The following is a 16656-nucleotide window of genomic DNA, read 5'->3' as shown; positions in this document are numbered from 1 at the left end:
TGGGACTTTTTGATCGCTTTTTATTAATATTTTTATGGTATATGAAGTGACCAAAAATTCACCAAAATGAATGTTTTTTTTTTTTTACGTGTACGCCATTGACCATGCGGTTTAGCTAACCTTATGTTATAATAGTTCGGACATTTACGCACGCGGCGGTACCCACATATGATTTTGTTTTTTAATTACATTATTTTAATAAAAAAAATTGTAAAAGGGGGGTGATTCAAACTATGCTATAGCATAGCACTGATCAGTGTTATCGCCACTCTGCTGCTCCAGCCTGCTGAACAGGCATGGAGCAGTAGATCACCGATCGGATGAGGAGGAGGCAGGTGAGGACCCTCCAGACCCTCAAATAATAATATTTGTTTTGCCGTACATTTTATGGTAAAATTAAAAAGTGTTGTTACAATTGGTCCCACCAAAAAAAAAAAAAAAAGGAGGTCATTACATGGCTCTGTTGTGAATGGAACAATAAAAATGAAGTCCTTTAAAGGGCAGGACGAAAAAAAAACACAAAAATGAAAATTAGCTATGTCCTCAAGGCCAATATTGGCTGTATGCTTAAAGGGTTAAAGTGATGGAGAATATATATATATATATATATATATATATATCTCTCTCTCTCTCTCTCTCTCTCTATCTATCTATATCTATCTATCACACACATACACAGTCATGGCCGTAAATGTTGGCACCCCTGATATTTTTCAAGAAAATTAAGTATTTCTCACAAAAAATGATTGCAGTAACATGTTTTGCTATACACATGTTTGTGTGTATTGGAACTAAACCAATAAAAAGGGAGGAAAAAAAAAGTAAATTGGACATAATGTCACAACAAATGCCAAAAATGGGCTGGACAAAATTATTGGCACCCTTCACTTTTTCGATGGAAAACTTTTTTTTTTTTTAAATCAACTGGTGCCAGAAAGTTAAACAGATTTGTAAGTTGCAAAAACAAAGATAAGCATGCACTCACCGCCGGTAAGCTGCTGCGGGCTCCGAGTCCGGGATCACCATGGCATAGACGTAGACGGTAAGGGGCGCTCAGAGGTTACGCTGGCTGTTTCGGACGTAGGAACGTCCTTCTAGCGTTCCTACGTCCGAAACAGCCGGCATAGCCTCTGAGCGCCCCTTACCGTCTATGCCGTGGTGATCCCGGACTCGGACCCGCAGCAGCTTACCGGCGGTGAGTGCATGCTTATCTTTGTTTTTGCATACATCGATACTTTACCTTGTGCGTGCACCCTGCAGGTGCTGCTTACATATTGAATTGAGTCCGGACGCTCCTAGCGGTTACCTCGTGGTATCGTATGTTTGCTTTTTGCACCTATTTGGTTTGCTACCTGGTGTGCTCTCTCTCCTTCTTGGATTTTCTATGGAGATTTGTAAATTGCTTCTATTAAAAAATCTTAATCCTTCCAGTACTTTTTAGGGGCTGCACACTGCAGAGGAAATGCTTTTCTTTTTGGATTTATTTACTGTCACTACCACAGTGCTCTCTGCTTGCCTCTGCTGTCCATTTTAAGAACTGTCCAGAGCAGGAGAAAATCCCCATAGCAAACATATGCTGCTCTGGACAGTTCCTAAAATGGACAGCAGAGGCCAGCAGAGAGTACTGTGGTCATGACAGAAGAGAAATGCAAAAAGAAAAGCATTTCCTCTGTAGTATAGAGCCCCTAAAAAGTACTGGTTTTATCAGTTAAACTTTTGCTTAGGTTTCACTTTTTATACATTTTTGTTTCGAATAACGTGACAAAAAAAAGCAGCAATTTTTGACTTTTTTTAAAATTACGTTTACGCCGTTCACCGTACGGGATAATTGACAATATATTTTAATAGTTCAGAACTTTTATGCACGCTGCGATACCAAATGTATATTAATTTTTTATTTAATTTTTATGCTTTTTTGCAGGTAAAATTCATTTTGTTTATTTTATTTTCAATCTTACCTTTTTTTTTATAAATTTTTTTATTTTATTTTATTTTTACACTTTAATAGTCCCCATCGGGGACCATTTATAAAATTCATTTGATTGCTAATACTGTTCAGTGCTCTGCATAGAGCATAGCACTAGAGATGAGCGAACTTACAGTAAATTCGATTCGTCACGAACTTCTCGGCTCGGCAGTTGATGACTTTTCCTGCATAAATTAGTTCAGCTTTCAGGTGCTCCGGTGGGCTGGAAAAGGTGGATACAGTCCTAGGTGACTCTTTCCTAGGAATGTATCCACCTTTTCCAGCCCATGGGAGCACCTGAAGGCTGAACTAATTTACGCAGGATAAGTCATCAACTGCCGAGCCGAGAAGTTCGTGACGAATCGAATTTACTGTAAGTTTGCTCATCTCTACATAGCACTGATCAGTGTTCTCTGATCTTCTGCTCTGGTCTGCTCGATCTCAGACCTGAGCAGAAGACCCCGGGAGACAGCCGGAGCAAGGCGAGCCGGAGCAATTTTAAGATATCTCCACAGGTGTTCAATGGAATTTAGATCTGGACTAATTGCTGTCCACTTCAGAACTCTCCAGCACTTTGTTGCCATCCATTTCTGGGTGCTTTTTGATGAATATTAGGGGTCATTGTCCTGCTGGAAGACCCAAGATCTTGGGACGCAAACCCAGCTTTCTGACACTGGGCTGTACCAAAATCTGTTGGTAATCCTCAGATTTCATGATGCTTTGCACACATTCAAGGCATCCAGTGCCAGAGGCAGCAAGTCAACCGCAAAACATCATTGAACCTCCACCATATTTCCCTGTAGGTACTGTGTTCTTTTCTTTGTAGCCCTCATTCCGTTTTCGGTAAACAGCAGAAAGATGTGCTTTTTTTTAGGTCTGTCTCAGCAGTGGGGTCCTCTGGGTCTCCTGCCATAGCGTTTCATTTCTTTTAAATGTCGACTGAGTTCTCGCTAACACTGATGCTCCCTGAGCCGGCAGGACAGCTTGAATATCTTTGGAACTTGTTTGGGGCTAGTTATCCACCATCCGGACTATCCTGCGTTGACACCTTTCATCAATTTTTCTCTTCCGTCCACACCCAGGGAGATTAGCTACAATGCCATGGGTTGCAAAGTCTTGATAATGTTGCCCACTGTTGACAAAGGCAAATCTAGACCTCTGGAGATGGACTTTTAACCTTGAGATTGTTGATATTTTGCAATAATTTTGGTTCTCAAATCCTCAGATAGTTCTCTTCTCTTTCTGTTGTCCATGCTTAGTGTGGCACACAAAGCAGATAAAATGGAGAGAAGTTCACTTAGTCTTTGCATTGTGTGTCTTTCAGGTGTGATTTTTATATTGCCCACACCTGTTACTTGCCCAAGGTAAGTTTAAAGGATCATCACATGCTTGAAAAAAATCATATTTTCCCACAATTTTGAATAGGTGCAAAGAATTTTGTCCAGCCCATTTTTGGAGTTTAGTATGACATTATGTCCAATTTGCTTTTTTTTTCCTCTCTTTTTTGGTTTAATTCCAATACACACAAAGGGAATAAACTTGTGTATAGCAAAACATGTGTTACTGCAATTTTCTGTGAGAAATACTTCATTTTCTTAAAAAATTTCAGGGGTGCCAACATTGATGGCCATGACTGTGTGTGTGTGTGTGTGTGTGTGTGTATGTATGTGTGTATATATATATATATATAAATATATCTATCTATCTATCTATCTATCTATCTATCTATCTATCTATCTATCTATATCACACACTTGTCTCTTTTAACTTAAAATGTAGGCGATTTTAAAGGGGTATTCCAGGAAAAAACTTTTTTTTATATATATCAACTGGCTCCAGAAAGTTAAACAGATTTATAAATTACTTCTATTAAAAAATCTTAATCCTTTCAGTACTTATGAGCTTCTGAAGTTAAGGTTGTTCTTTTCTGTCTAAGTGCAACCGCCCAGTTTAGAAGAGGTTGGCTATGGGGATTTGCTTCTAAATTGGGCGTTTCCCGAGACAGGTGTCATCAGAGAGGACTTAGACAGAAAAGAACAACCTTCACTTCAGAAGCTCATAAGTACTGAAAGGATTAAGATTTTTTAATAGAAGTAATTTACAAATCTGTTTAACTTTCTGGAGCCAGTTGATATATATATATTTTCCTGGATAACCCCTTTAAGACTTAATTAGCTGCACTGTTCCTCGCTGGTCTGTATTTCTTAATTTTGGCTCATAATATGTAAAAAGTGGCACCAGATTTTAAAACCTGTTCTATTCTAGGAAGGTGCACCACTTTTTAACAAAGTGTCATTGTCTATAGCCAACTCTACTTAGTGTGTTATGGTCAGATTTTGCTAAATTTTGTACAGATGGTGCATTCAAAAAAGGTGAGCAAGATATGTCATATTGCTCTGGGAATAAAGGATTAAGTATGAGATACCTGTTGCAAGGATGTACAGTTCTGACAGGACCCTGCTGCCTCTGATGCAATGCCAGCCATCTTTGAGTGGGTCTCCCCAGGCATCATGATGAGGATCACTGACCACCCCTGGTCAGTGAAGACTACGGGAACTATATCTAAAAAAAAAAAAACACACCAAAAAACATAAAATATTAAATCCTTTACTACTTATTACACCTTGAAAGGCTGAGTTCCAACACCGCCATGTGCTCACTAGTGGCCATGTAATGTTGACAGGCAACATTGCATGGCCATTGGTGAACACAAAAGGGCATTGTTTACAAAACAATAATAAAAAATAAAAAAAATAGGAGTTATATGATAAATTAAAAAAAATGAAAAATGCTCTGAATTAAGTTTTAATAGCAGTAAAACACATCCAAATGACAAACGATTGGTGGCGCTGTAATCACGCTGATCTATAGAAAAAAAACACTTACAGCTAAAAGCTAAATTCCAAAAAAGTTGCAGAATTACAGGTTTCTTTTTCCCCAATTTCAGAAAGAAATCATTTTTTTAAAAAGGAAAACAGCAGGGTCACCTGCAATAACCTGACTATACAAGTAAAGAGCAGGTAATGCCAATTTAACCCCTAAAGGACCCAGCCAATTTTCAGTGTAGGACCCGGCCAGTTTTTGCACATCTGACCACTGTCACTTTAAGCATTAATAACTCTGGGATTCTTTAACCTTTCATTCTGATTCCGAGACTTTTTTGTGACATATTCTACTTCATGTTAGTGGTAAATTTTCGTCGATACTTGCATCATTTCTTGGTGAAAAATTCCAAAATTATGAAAAAATTAACATTTTGCACTTTTCTAACTTTGAAGCTCTCTGCTTATAAGGAAAATGGACATTCCAAATAAATCATATATTGATCCACATACACAATATGTCTACTTTATGTGTGCATCATAAAGTTGACATGTTTTTACTTTTGGAAGACATCAGAGGGCTTCAAAGTTCAGCAGCAATTTTCCAATTTTTCACAAAATTTTCAAAATCGGAATTTTCAGGGAACAGTTGTTCAGTTTTGAAGTGGATTTGAAGGGCCTTCATATTAGAAATACCCCATAAATGACCCCATTATAAAAACTGCACCCCTCAAAGTATTCAAAATGACATTCAGTAAGTGTATTAACCCTTTAGGTGTTTCACAGGAATAGCAGCAAAGTGAAGGAGAAAATTCAAAATCTTTTTTGAATTTTTGCAAGGGGTAATAGTCCCCCAAAATTTGTATGTGTATGTCAAGTGTTTGGCGGGCGCAGTAGAGGGCTCAGAAGGGAAGGAGCAACAATGGGATTTTTGGAGAGTGAATTTTGCTGAAATGGTTTTTGGGGGGCATGTCACATTTAGGAAGCCCCTATGGTGCCAGAACAGCAGAAAACCCCACATGGCATACCATTTTGGAAACTACAAGGCATCAAGGCATGTAAAAGTGGTCCAGTGAGCCTTAACACCCCACAGGTGTTTGACAACTTTTCATTAAAGTCGGATGTGTAAATGTTTTCACTCAAATGCAGTTTTTTCCCCAAATTTACCATTTTTACAAACGGTAATGGAAGAAAATGCCCCCCAAAATGTGTAACCCCATCTGTTCTGAATATGGAAATAACCCATGTTAGGATGTAAAATGTTCTGCGGGCGAACTACAATGCTCAGAAGAGAAGGAGTCACATTTGGCTTTTGGAAAGTAAATTTTGCTGAAATGGTTTTTGGGGGGGGGGGGGGGGGGGCATGTCGCATTTAAGAAGCCCCTATGGTGCCAGAACAGCAAAAAAAATAAAAATAAAAAATAAAATAAAAATAAACCCCACATGGCATACTATTTTGGAAACTACACCCATCAAGGGACGTAACAAGGAGGTACAGTGAGCCTTAACACCTCACAGGTGTTTCACAACTTTTTGTTAAAGTTGAATGTGTAAATGAAGAAGAAGTTTTAGTTTTTTCACAAAAATGCTGGTTTTTCCCCAAATTTTACAAGGGGTAATAGGAGAAAAAAAAAAAAAAATTTGTAACCCCATTTCTTCTGAGTATGGAAATACCCCATGTGTGGACGTCAAGTGCTCTGCTGGCGAACTACAATGCTCAGACGTGAAGAAGCGCCATTAAGCTTTTGGAGAGTGAATTTGTTTAGAATGGGGCCATGTGCGTTTACAAAGCCCCCCGTGGTGCCAGAACAGTGGACCCCCCACATGTGACCCCTTTTTCGAAACTACACCCCTCAATTTAATAAGGGGTGAAGTGAGTATTTACACCCCACTGACGTTTGACAGATCTTTGGAACAGTGGGCAGCGAAAATGAAAAATAAAATTTGCGAAATTTGTATTTTATACATTCCTTGAAGGAAAGAAAGGCAACATACATGTCATTACCACAGGACTACTGGCTGGGAAGCCAACAGTCTACTGTATTGAACAGTTTGTGTGCTGATCTGCTGCTGAAGATAGGGCAGTGAGAGGATCCAGGAAGGGGCATTTATTATAAAATATGATTTCCCTAGTAGAATCCCATAGTCCTGTTTAAAGGGGTACCCTGCCCCTAGACATCTTATCCCCTATTCAAAGATTGTGCGCGAGAGGGGGTGAAAATGCAGTCTGGACAAGTAAGGAGACCCCTTTCTATACACATAGAAAACAACAAATTTTTTAAAACAAATATATTAGGAACAATTTGATTTACACATAAGTAGTGTCATATTAAACGTTAATTTTAATGACAGTGCCAATTTAAAATATAATTTTGATCAGTGGGAGCTGGGTGCTAAAACCCCCCACTGATTGCTGAAACAATAGGACAGAAGCCCTCAGCTGAGCACTGTACCCGTTCATTTCTGCTTGGCTCTCCTTACAAAGCTGGGCAAGCAATGTACAGATACTTTAATTTAGTCTGTACACCGCTCTGCGATGGCATGCTTTGGCTGTGGCTTTTTTCCCCATGTACCGTATATACTCGAGTATAAGCAGAGTTTTTCAGCACGATTTTTCGTGCTGAAAACACCCCCCTCGGCTTATACTCGAGTGAACTCTCCGCCCTCAGTGGTCTTCAACCTGCGGACCTCCAGATGTTTCAAAACTATAACTCCCAGCATGCCCGGACAGCCATTGGCTGTCCGGGCATGCTGGGAGTTGTAGTTTTGAAACATCTGGAGGTCCGCAGGTTGAAGACCACTGCCCCCCATCCCCTTTTAGTTTTGTACTCACCTCCGCTCGGCGGGACGCGAGTACAAAACTAAAGGGGGGATGGGGGGCTGCATGATGACGAAGGCCCGGGCAGTGGTCTTCAATCTGCGGACCTCCAGATGTTTCAAAACTACAACTCCCAGCATGCCCGGACAGCTGGGAGTTGTAGTTTTGGAACATCTGGAGGTCCGCAGGTTGAAGACCACTGTTAAATCAGACATTGACAAGCGGTGATGATGAAGGGGGTGGTGTGGGACGATGACAGGGTGATGATGAAGGGGGTGGTGTGGGACGATGACAGGGTGATGATGAAGGGGGTGGTGTGGGACGATGACAGGGTGATGATGAAGGGGGTGGTGTGGGACGATGACAGGGTGATGATGAAGGGGGTGGTGTGGGACGATGACAGGGTGATGATGAAGGGGGTGGTGTGGGACGATGACAGGGTGATGATGAAGGGGGTGGTGTGGGACGATGACAGGGTGATGATGAAGGGGGTGGTGTGGGACGATGACAGGGTGATGATGAAGGGGGTGGTGTGGGACGATGACAGGGTGATGATGAAGGGGGTGGTGTGGGACGATGACAGGGTGATGATGAAGGGGGTGGTGTGGGACGATGACAGGGTGATGATGAAGGGGGTGGTGTGGGACGATGACAGGGTGATGATGAAGGGGGTGGTGTGGGACGATGACAGGGTGATGATGAAGGGGGTGGTGTGGGACGATGACAGGGTGATGATGAAGGGGGTGGTGTGGGACGATGACAGGGTGATGATGAAGGGGGTGGTGTGGGACGATGACAGGGTGATGATGAAGGGGGTGGTGTGGGACGATGACAGGGTGATGATGAAGGGGGTGGTGTGGGACGATGACAGGGTGATGATGAAGGGGGTGGTGTGGGACGATGACAGGGTGATGATGAAGGGGGTGGTGTGGGACGATGACAGGGTGATGATGAAGGGGGTGGTGTGGGACGATGACAGGGTGATGATGAAGGGGGTGGTGTGGGACGATGACAGGGTGATGATGAAGGGGGTGGTGTGGGACGATGACAGGGTGATGATGAAGGGGGTGGTGTGGGACGATGACAGGGTGATGATGAAGGGGGTGGTGTGGGACGATGACAGGGTGATGATGAAGGGGGTGGTGTGGGACGATGACAGGGTGATGATGAAGGGGGTGGTGTGGGACGATGACAGGGTGATGATGAAGGGGGTGGTGTGGGACGATGACAGGGTGATGATGAAGGGGGTGGTGTGGGACGATGACAGGGTGATGATGAAGGGGGTGGTGTGGGACGATGACAGGGTGATGATGAAGGGGGTGGTGTGGGACGATGACAGGGTGATGATGAAGGGGGTGGTGTGGGACGATGACAGGGTGATGATGAAGGGGGTGGTGTGGGACGATGACAGGGTAATGATGAAGGGGGTGGTGTGGGACGATGACAGGGTAATGATGAAGGGGGTGGTGTGGGACGATGACAGGGTAATGATGAAGGGGGTGGTGTGGGACGATGACAGGGTAATGATGAAGGGGGTGGTGTGGGACGATGACAGGGTAATGATGAAGGGGGTGGTGTGGGACGATGACAGGGTAATGATGAAGGGGGTGGTGTGGGACGATGACAGGGTAATGATGAAGGGGGTGGTGTGGGACGATGACAGGGTAATGATGAAGGGGGTGGTGTGGGACGATGACAGGGTAATGATGAAGGGGGTGGTGTGGGACGATGACAGGGTAATGATGAAGGGGGTGGTGTGGGACGATGACAGGGTAATGATGAAGGGGGTGGTGTGGGACGATGACAGGGTAATGATGAAGGGGGTGGTGTGGGACGATGACAGGGTAATGATGAAGGGGGTGGTGTGGGACGATGACAGGGTAATGATGAAGGGGGTGGTGTGGGACGATGACAGGGTAATGATGAAGGGGGGTGGTGTGGGACGATGACAGGGTAATGATGAAGGGGGTGGTGTGGGACGATGACAGGGTAATGATGAAGGGGGTGGTGTGGGACGATGACAGGGTAATGATGAAGGGGGTGGTGTGGGACGATGACAGGGTAATGATGAAGGGGGTGGTGTGGGACGATGACAGGGTAATGATGAAGGGGGTGGTGTGGGACGATGACAGGGTAATGATGAAGGGGGTGGTGTGGGACGATGACAGGGTAATGATGAAGGGGGTGGTGTGGGACGATGACAGGGTAATGATGAAGGGGGTGGTGTGGGACGATGACAGGGTAATGATGAAGGGGGTGGTGTGGGACGATGACAGGGTAATGATGAAGGGGGTGGTGTGGGACGATGACAGGGTAATGATGAAGGGGGTGGTGTGGGACGATGACAGGGTAATGATGAAGGGGGTGGTGTGGGACGATGACAGGGTAATGATGAAGGGGGTGGTGTGGGACGATGACAGGGTAATGATGAAGGGGGTGGTGTGGGACGATGACAGGGTAATGATGAAGGGGGTGGTGTGGGACGATGACAGGGTAATGATGAAGGGGGTGGTGTGGGACGATGACAGGGTAATGATGAAGGGGGTGGTGTGGGACGATGACAGGGTAATGATGAAGGGGGTGGTGTGGGACGATGACAGGGTAATGATGAAGGGGGTGGTGTGGGACGATGACAGGGTAATGATGAAGGGGGTGGTGTGGGACGATGACAGGGTAATGATGAAGGGGGTGGTGTGGGACGATGACAGGGTAATGATGAAGGGGGGGGGGGATGATGACAGGGTAATGATGAAGGGGGGGGGGGGGAGACGGGGGTCTGGATGATGACAGGGGGGGGGGGGGATTATGTATTTCCCACCCTAGGCTTATACTCGAATCAATAACTTTTCCTGGGTTTTTGGGGTGAAATTAGGGGCCTCGGCTTATATTCGGGTCGGCTTATACTCGAGTATATACGGTAATGTTCTTGATACGTTTTAATGTTAAAAATAAAAGTCACCACCAAATAAACTTGTTCAAGGGAACCTGTTACCAGTTTCATGTTGCCCAAACCACAGTCAGCATAAAAGCAGTAAAGGCAAGATGATCCTGGCACACTATGATCTACTCTGAAACACTCTGGCATTTCAGAAATGACAAAAAACAAAACAAAAATCTGCAGGCACCAGGATAACTAGTCATGGGGGTGATCACTGGCAGCTGTTCCGTGCCCTGCCGGCCCGGAGTGACATCTGTGTATAGGAAGAGAATCTTCACACAATGCTGGCAGTGCAAAAAGCAGCTGTACAGGTCCCTATGACTAGTTTTCATCCCACTGGCTTTTTTTAAACTTTGATTTCTCTAAAACGCTTAGGATTTCGTAGCCTGCACCTGTTTCATGATGCCCGGTGATTGGGCGGCATAAAACTGGCAGCAGCTTCCCTTTAATAAAAAATCCCTTTTGAAAGCACACAGCTGAGGGTATGTTTACACAGCTAAATTGTGCAATGATTTGGACATGGAATCTACAACAATCTCCATATCAAAATCAGCAGTGTTGTATGAAAAACCATCTCCCAAAGACGCCAATGAGAAATTCTTCACCACTCTGAGAAAAAAAAAAATAATTAAAAAGAACATTCTGCAAATTTCTTTTCAAACATTCTGTTTCTACTTTGATTTTCCCAGTAAAATGAACGGAAGCTTTAAAATCATTATGTGACTTTTCTCGCTCCAAGTTTAAAGAAAAAATACAAACAACTTATCCCCTATTAGCAGGATAGGGGATGTGTCTGATCGTGGTTGGTCCAACCGCTGGGACCCCCACGATCTCCAGTATGGGGCCCCAGCTCTGCTCTGGTGACTTTCGCACTGACGTAGGGAGAAACACCCCCCTTCCATTCATTTCTATGGGAGAGGCGGAGACACAGCGTTTGCATGTCTCCACCTCTCCCATAGAAATGAATGGAGGGGTCATGTTTTGACCAGCATCAGTGCTGGGTGCAAAACATCATTACCGTAAGGAGAGCCGGGGTCCCGGCGCTCGGACCCCCTGCAATCATAATAGAGTAAACAATGACGAGACCTCAGTGATAAAGCATAAGGAAGGTGAGAGGGATTTTAATTTTTTTATGGTCAGCTGGTACCGGGATGGGTATTGTACAAACATCAGGTATCAGCACCAAGACCAGTAATGTGCCATCTCTACTGAGTATAGCAGTTGATTTTTATATCACTTTCTCATATTTTTTCTGGGGCGGGAATACTTCTGTCAAAACCCTGAACTAAAACCCCTAAAAACATAAACCAAACAATACTATGAATCAAACACCATATAGGTAAACTTCAACCATCTTTGTATATCACCAACATATTCCACAGCAATTCCAGTAAACACTTGTTCCATACAGGGATGTGGAATTTGTATAGCCCGACGCCCGAGACATGCGGTTCCGGGTGCGGGGCAGCTGAATTTTTCAGGTCCTTAGCACTGCTTCAGGCAAGCAGGGCAATACCTGAAAGACCTGACAAGCATGGCAGCGCTCAGAGGGGTGTATGGAGCAGGATCTGGACTCGAGCAGCCCCCGGCTGTTCTCAGTAGCTGGGGGCCGCCGCTAATAACCAACATGCAGCGATCGTCGCTGTCAAAGCTGACAGAGGTGTCTAAAAGGTACATGTGAATGCTCCCTGGTGGGGTGGTCTGCCCCCCGATCCTCTATAGTGGTAGCCGGAGAGCTTACCTCTGTCTCCCTGGTGTCCTGTCATTGATAAAGCCTGGCTGGACCAGGCTCTATCAATGGAGCGCAGAGCACACAGATCAATGGAGTTCAATAGAATTGCATTGATCTGTATGAGGAATCTAATGGTTTCTCCTAAAAGTCCTCTAAGAGGACTAAAAGTGTAAAAAAAAAAAAAAGTTTAATAAAAGCTTAAGAGACACATTACCCCCTTCCAAATTAAAAATTCAAACACCCCCTTTTCCTATATAAAAAACATGTAAACATAATAAAAAATATACACATTTGGTATCGCCGCATGCGCAATTGTACTAACTATTAAACCATAACATTATATATCCCGTATGGTAACTGATGTAAATGTGTAAACAAAAACAAAACAAAAAAAATAAAAAAATACACCCCCAGAACTGCAATTTTTTATAATATCCCAGAAAAAGTAAAAGGCGATTAAAAAAAAAAAAAACAGATCAATACCAAAATGGTACCAATACAAAAATACATTATGGTGCAAACATTTTTCCCTCATACAGCCTGGTATACGAAAAAAACAAAGTTACAGGGGGTCAAAAAAAAGGGCAATAAATTGGCAAATGTAAATTTTTAAATTAGTAAAATGTGACGGAAACTATACAAATCTGGTATTGCTGTAATCAGGCCGGCATAAAGTATCAAAATAACATGTTAGCTCGACCACAAGGTAAACGTCATGAAAAAGAAAAACCACCAAATATGCAAAATTTGCTTTTTTTCAATTTAACCCCTTGTCGCAAATGGATATTTATTAACGTCCATCTGCGGCTCCTGAGGTATGACGCGCGCTCAGCAGGTGAGCGCGCATCATACCCAGTGGGTCCCGGTTAATATAAGCAACCAGGACCCACGGCTAATGCCGGACATCGTCGATCAGGCTGATGTCCGGCATTAACTCTTTAGATGTCTAAAGTAAAAGTTTCCTGGCAGCTCAGTCGGGCTGATCGGGACCATCGCGGTAAAATAGCGATGTCCCGATCAGCTAGGACGCATCAGGAGGGTGCCTTATCTGCCTCCTATGCATCCGATCGGGGATTGATTGAAATCCAGGCTTGAGCAATCGACCACCGATAACGCTGATCAATGCAATGATATGCAATTGCATTGATTAGTGTATTGAATCAATGCACTGCATGTTATAGTCCCCTGTGGGGGCTATAACATTGCAAAAAAAAAGTTAATAAAGATGATTTAACCCCTTCCCTAATTAAAGTCTGAATCACCCCCCTTTTTCCCCCCATTTAAAAAAAATCACTGTAAATAAACATAAGTGGTATCGCCGCGAACGTAAATGTCCGAACTATAAAAATATATAGTTAATTAAACCGCATGCTCACGTGCAAAAAATTCCAATGTCCGAAATAGCGTATTTTTGGTCACTTTTTATATCTTGAAAAAGATTTTAAAAAGTGATCAAAAGTCCAATCAAAACCGCTAAAAACTTCAGATCACACAAAAAAAAATTAGCCCTTATACCGCCCCGTACGCGGAAAAATAAAAACTTTATAGGGGTCAGAAAATTAAAATTTTAAGACAAAAATCAAAGCTATATAAGTAGGGTATCAGTTTAACAGTATGGACCTACAGACTACGCAGGCCCAGTAAGGCCTTGCGGAAGACAGCAGAAGACCAGAGAAGACAGCGGAGGACCGGAGAAGACCAAGAGAGCCCAGTGGAGGCCCGGGGTCACCATCGGGAGCGGCGGGGACAGGTGAGTACAGCTTCCTATACTTTACATTGCACGAATCCCTCAACATACGATGGATTCGACAAACGATGGCTCGTTTGGAACGAATTACCATCGTATGTTGAGGGACCACTGTATATGGTTTAATACGGTTTTTCACCTGGACCAAAAACCGTGGTAGGCTACGGTTTTCTGTCTGGAAAAAAAAAAGTTTATAACCATATGGTTTGAAAAACAGAGACAACCGTATACATTATGGTGCATACAGTTTTGAATGGGAAGTCTAAGGGCACGGTTTTCTGTACGGTCGCATACTTTTTTTTTTATGATACCGTATGCTGAAACTGTATTGCAAAATCGTGGTGTGAACCCACCCTTACAGTCCTTGCACAACAGACACTAACAGGTCCTGACAGATCCAGCTGCCTTTAAACGGACACTGTCAGATACAAAAACTTTTGATATGTTGTAAAGCATGTATAACCAATAGGTTTTGCTATTGCTTTCATTAGAAAATGTTCAGTATTTCATACTGAAAAAGCCAGTCAAACAACTGCCCCCCTGTCTGCTTGGACACATACTAGTCCTGCTGTGGCCATCCATCATCACCTATGTCATGGACACACTTCCTTGATTGACAGCTGTGAGCGCAGGGCTCACAGCTGCAGGAAAAATCCTCCCACTGTCAGCTTGTGTCCCACTACTGTCAGTGAGGACAAGCTGGGAGTTGTAGTTTTGCTAATGATAGGAAAGATGTGAGCAGACAGCATACTGAGGGAGGGGGCGGAGACTTGCACAGTGAGGCCACACCCCCTTTCCTTTTGAGAGGAATTCAGACTAGTGAACTAAACTAAAAGTGTAATAAAAAAGTAAATAAAGGTGCTAGACACAAAAAATTTGCTGTACATGGTCAGGATTAGGTACTGGGTGATAGTTAAAAAAAAAATTTTGTTGGATCTGACAGGTACACTTTAAGTGTCTGCCTAGATAAATGTTTCCCAACCAGGGTGCCTCCCTCTGTTGCAAAACTACAACTCCCAGCATGCCCTGACAGCCTTCGGCTGTCCGGGCATGCTGGGAGTCATAGTTTTACGACCTGGTTGGAGAACATTGGTCTAGATCAGCGGTCATCAACCTGCGGACCCCCAGATGTTGCAAAACGACAACTCCCAGCATGCACGGACAGCCAGCGGCTGTCCGTGCATGCTGGGAGTTGTAGTTTTGCTACATCTGGAGGTCCGCAGGTTGAAGACCACTGGTCTAGATTCTGTCTGGTGTCTGTTTAGTAGCAGGATTTGCTTGCAGTATTTTTTCATCCTCAAATAGATTCATCCAGCAGAGCTCAGAAGTAAACCTCAGCAGGGGAGGAGAGCAGTAGATATGTCTACAGATCCTGAGTGCCTCCAGATACCGTATAAACATTATACACAGAGAAATCCCCCATAGTAAACCATATAGTGACGTCTAGCATAAGATCCCACTCTGCTGACAACAATGGGCCACTGGATTGCTATAGATAAGAAAGACCCAATATAAACACTGGCTGTCACAAGGAAACAATGGTGGGATCCCAGAACACGGCACTAGTGACTCCACTCTACACAGGCGATCACTACTACACACACTGGGCGTGTCAGCAGTGTAAACATTGTGACAACGTGCGCGCAGAGACACGTGACACCCCCGGCAGCGCCAGCGGCCCACTACACTGGACTCATAGCCACAAAGCCGCTTATACTCACCAGCCAGCTGTACCGCTTCAGGCGATAAAGAACCATGTTCCGCCGGGATGTAACGAACACTACGGCATGTCCCGGAAGTAGTGAGTCTCCCAGGAAAACACTTCCTTGCCGTGGACAGCCCACAGGCCTGCTATCAGCCAATGGACGCCGCGACTGCTGGGAAGCCTGCGTTACGTCACTCACCCCCACCACTTCCCTCTCTGCTCAGGAGGGGGAGGCACACACGTGATCAATTTTGGCGCGGTTTGTTTAGGGGAAGGCGGGGTTGGGATACGTCTCGGTGACGTTGTGTACAGTATAGGCGCAGCGTTACCTCACGTCGCGGCCGAAGCCTTCGTCTTCATTACATACAGTCTATGGCTCCACAGACCCTTATACCGTTTATAAAGAAAATAAGAGTAGAGGGTCAGTAGCTTATACTATTAACCGATATACTCACAGTTTTCATTGTTCAAAGCCAGATTGGGAAATGAATAGACCTGAATAGTTGCTTTATGCAACGTCTGCCTTTGCCACATTACTACATGCTGCCTAAGGGTGCATTCACACCACGTTTTTTGCAATACAGTTCCCATATCAGGTTTTTGAGGAAAAACTGATTCCTCAAAACCGGACTTAATGTGTGTACAAGTTTTAACCAGTATACGGTTAAAAACTATATGGTTTTAAAAATTATGTCCGGTTGCATCTGTTTTTGAAGAAAAAACGTATACGTTTTTAACTTTTTACTCCTTCAGAATAAAGTTTTACTTGTTTGATTGAAATTTGGGGGGGGGGGGGGAACTGCAAAGTCAAAAACCATATGGTGGTATGTATAAAAATCCATGGTAGACTACGGTTTTGGGTACGGGAAAAAAACTGACAAAACCTTATAGGATACAAAATGGACACAACCTAATGCATCTTTTGGCA

General features: G+C 43.8%; 1 protein-coding gene across 1 annotated transcript in view; it reads right to left on the bottom strand.

The window, feature by feature from the left end:
* The window catches only part of ICE1 (interactor of little elongation complex ELL subunit 1), a 100372-nt gene extending 84473 nt beyond the window's left edge, over positions 1-15899 (bottom strand). Inside the window, exons 1-2 of the mRNA XM_056520818.1 lie at positions 15745-15899; positions 4392-4528 (exon numbers count right to left, since the gene is read on the bottom strand). Of these exons, the coding sequence (XP_056376793.1) occupies positions 4392-4478 (87 nt within the window). The 5' untranslated portion in view covers positions 4479-4528; positions 15745-15899. The remainder of the gene's footprint in view (positions 1-4391; positions 4529-15744) is intronic.
* Positions 15900-16656: the final 757 nt, after the last annotated feature.

Source organism: Hyla sarda, chromosome 5 (genome assembly GCF_029499605.1).
Source record: "Hyla sarda isolate aHylSar1 chromosome 5, aHylSar1.hap1, whole genome shotgun sequence".
Lineage (NCBI taxonomy): Eukaryota > Metazoa > Chordata > Amphibia > Anura > Hylidae > Hyla > Hyla sarda.
The sequence above is the reverse complement of the archived record's forward strand: the minus strand, read 5'-3'. Positions and strand labels throughout refer to the sequence as shown.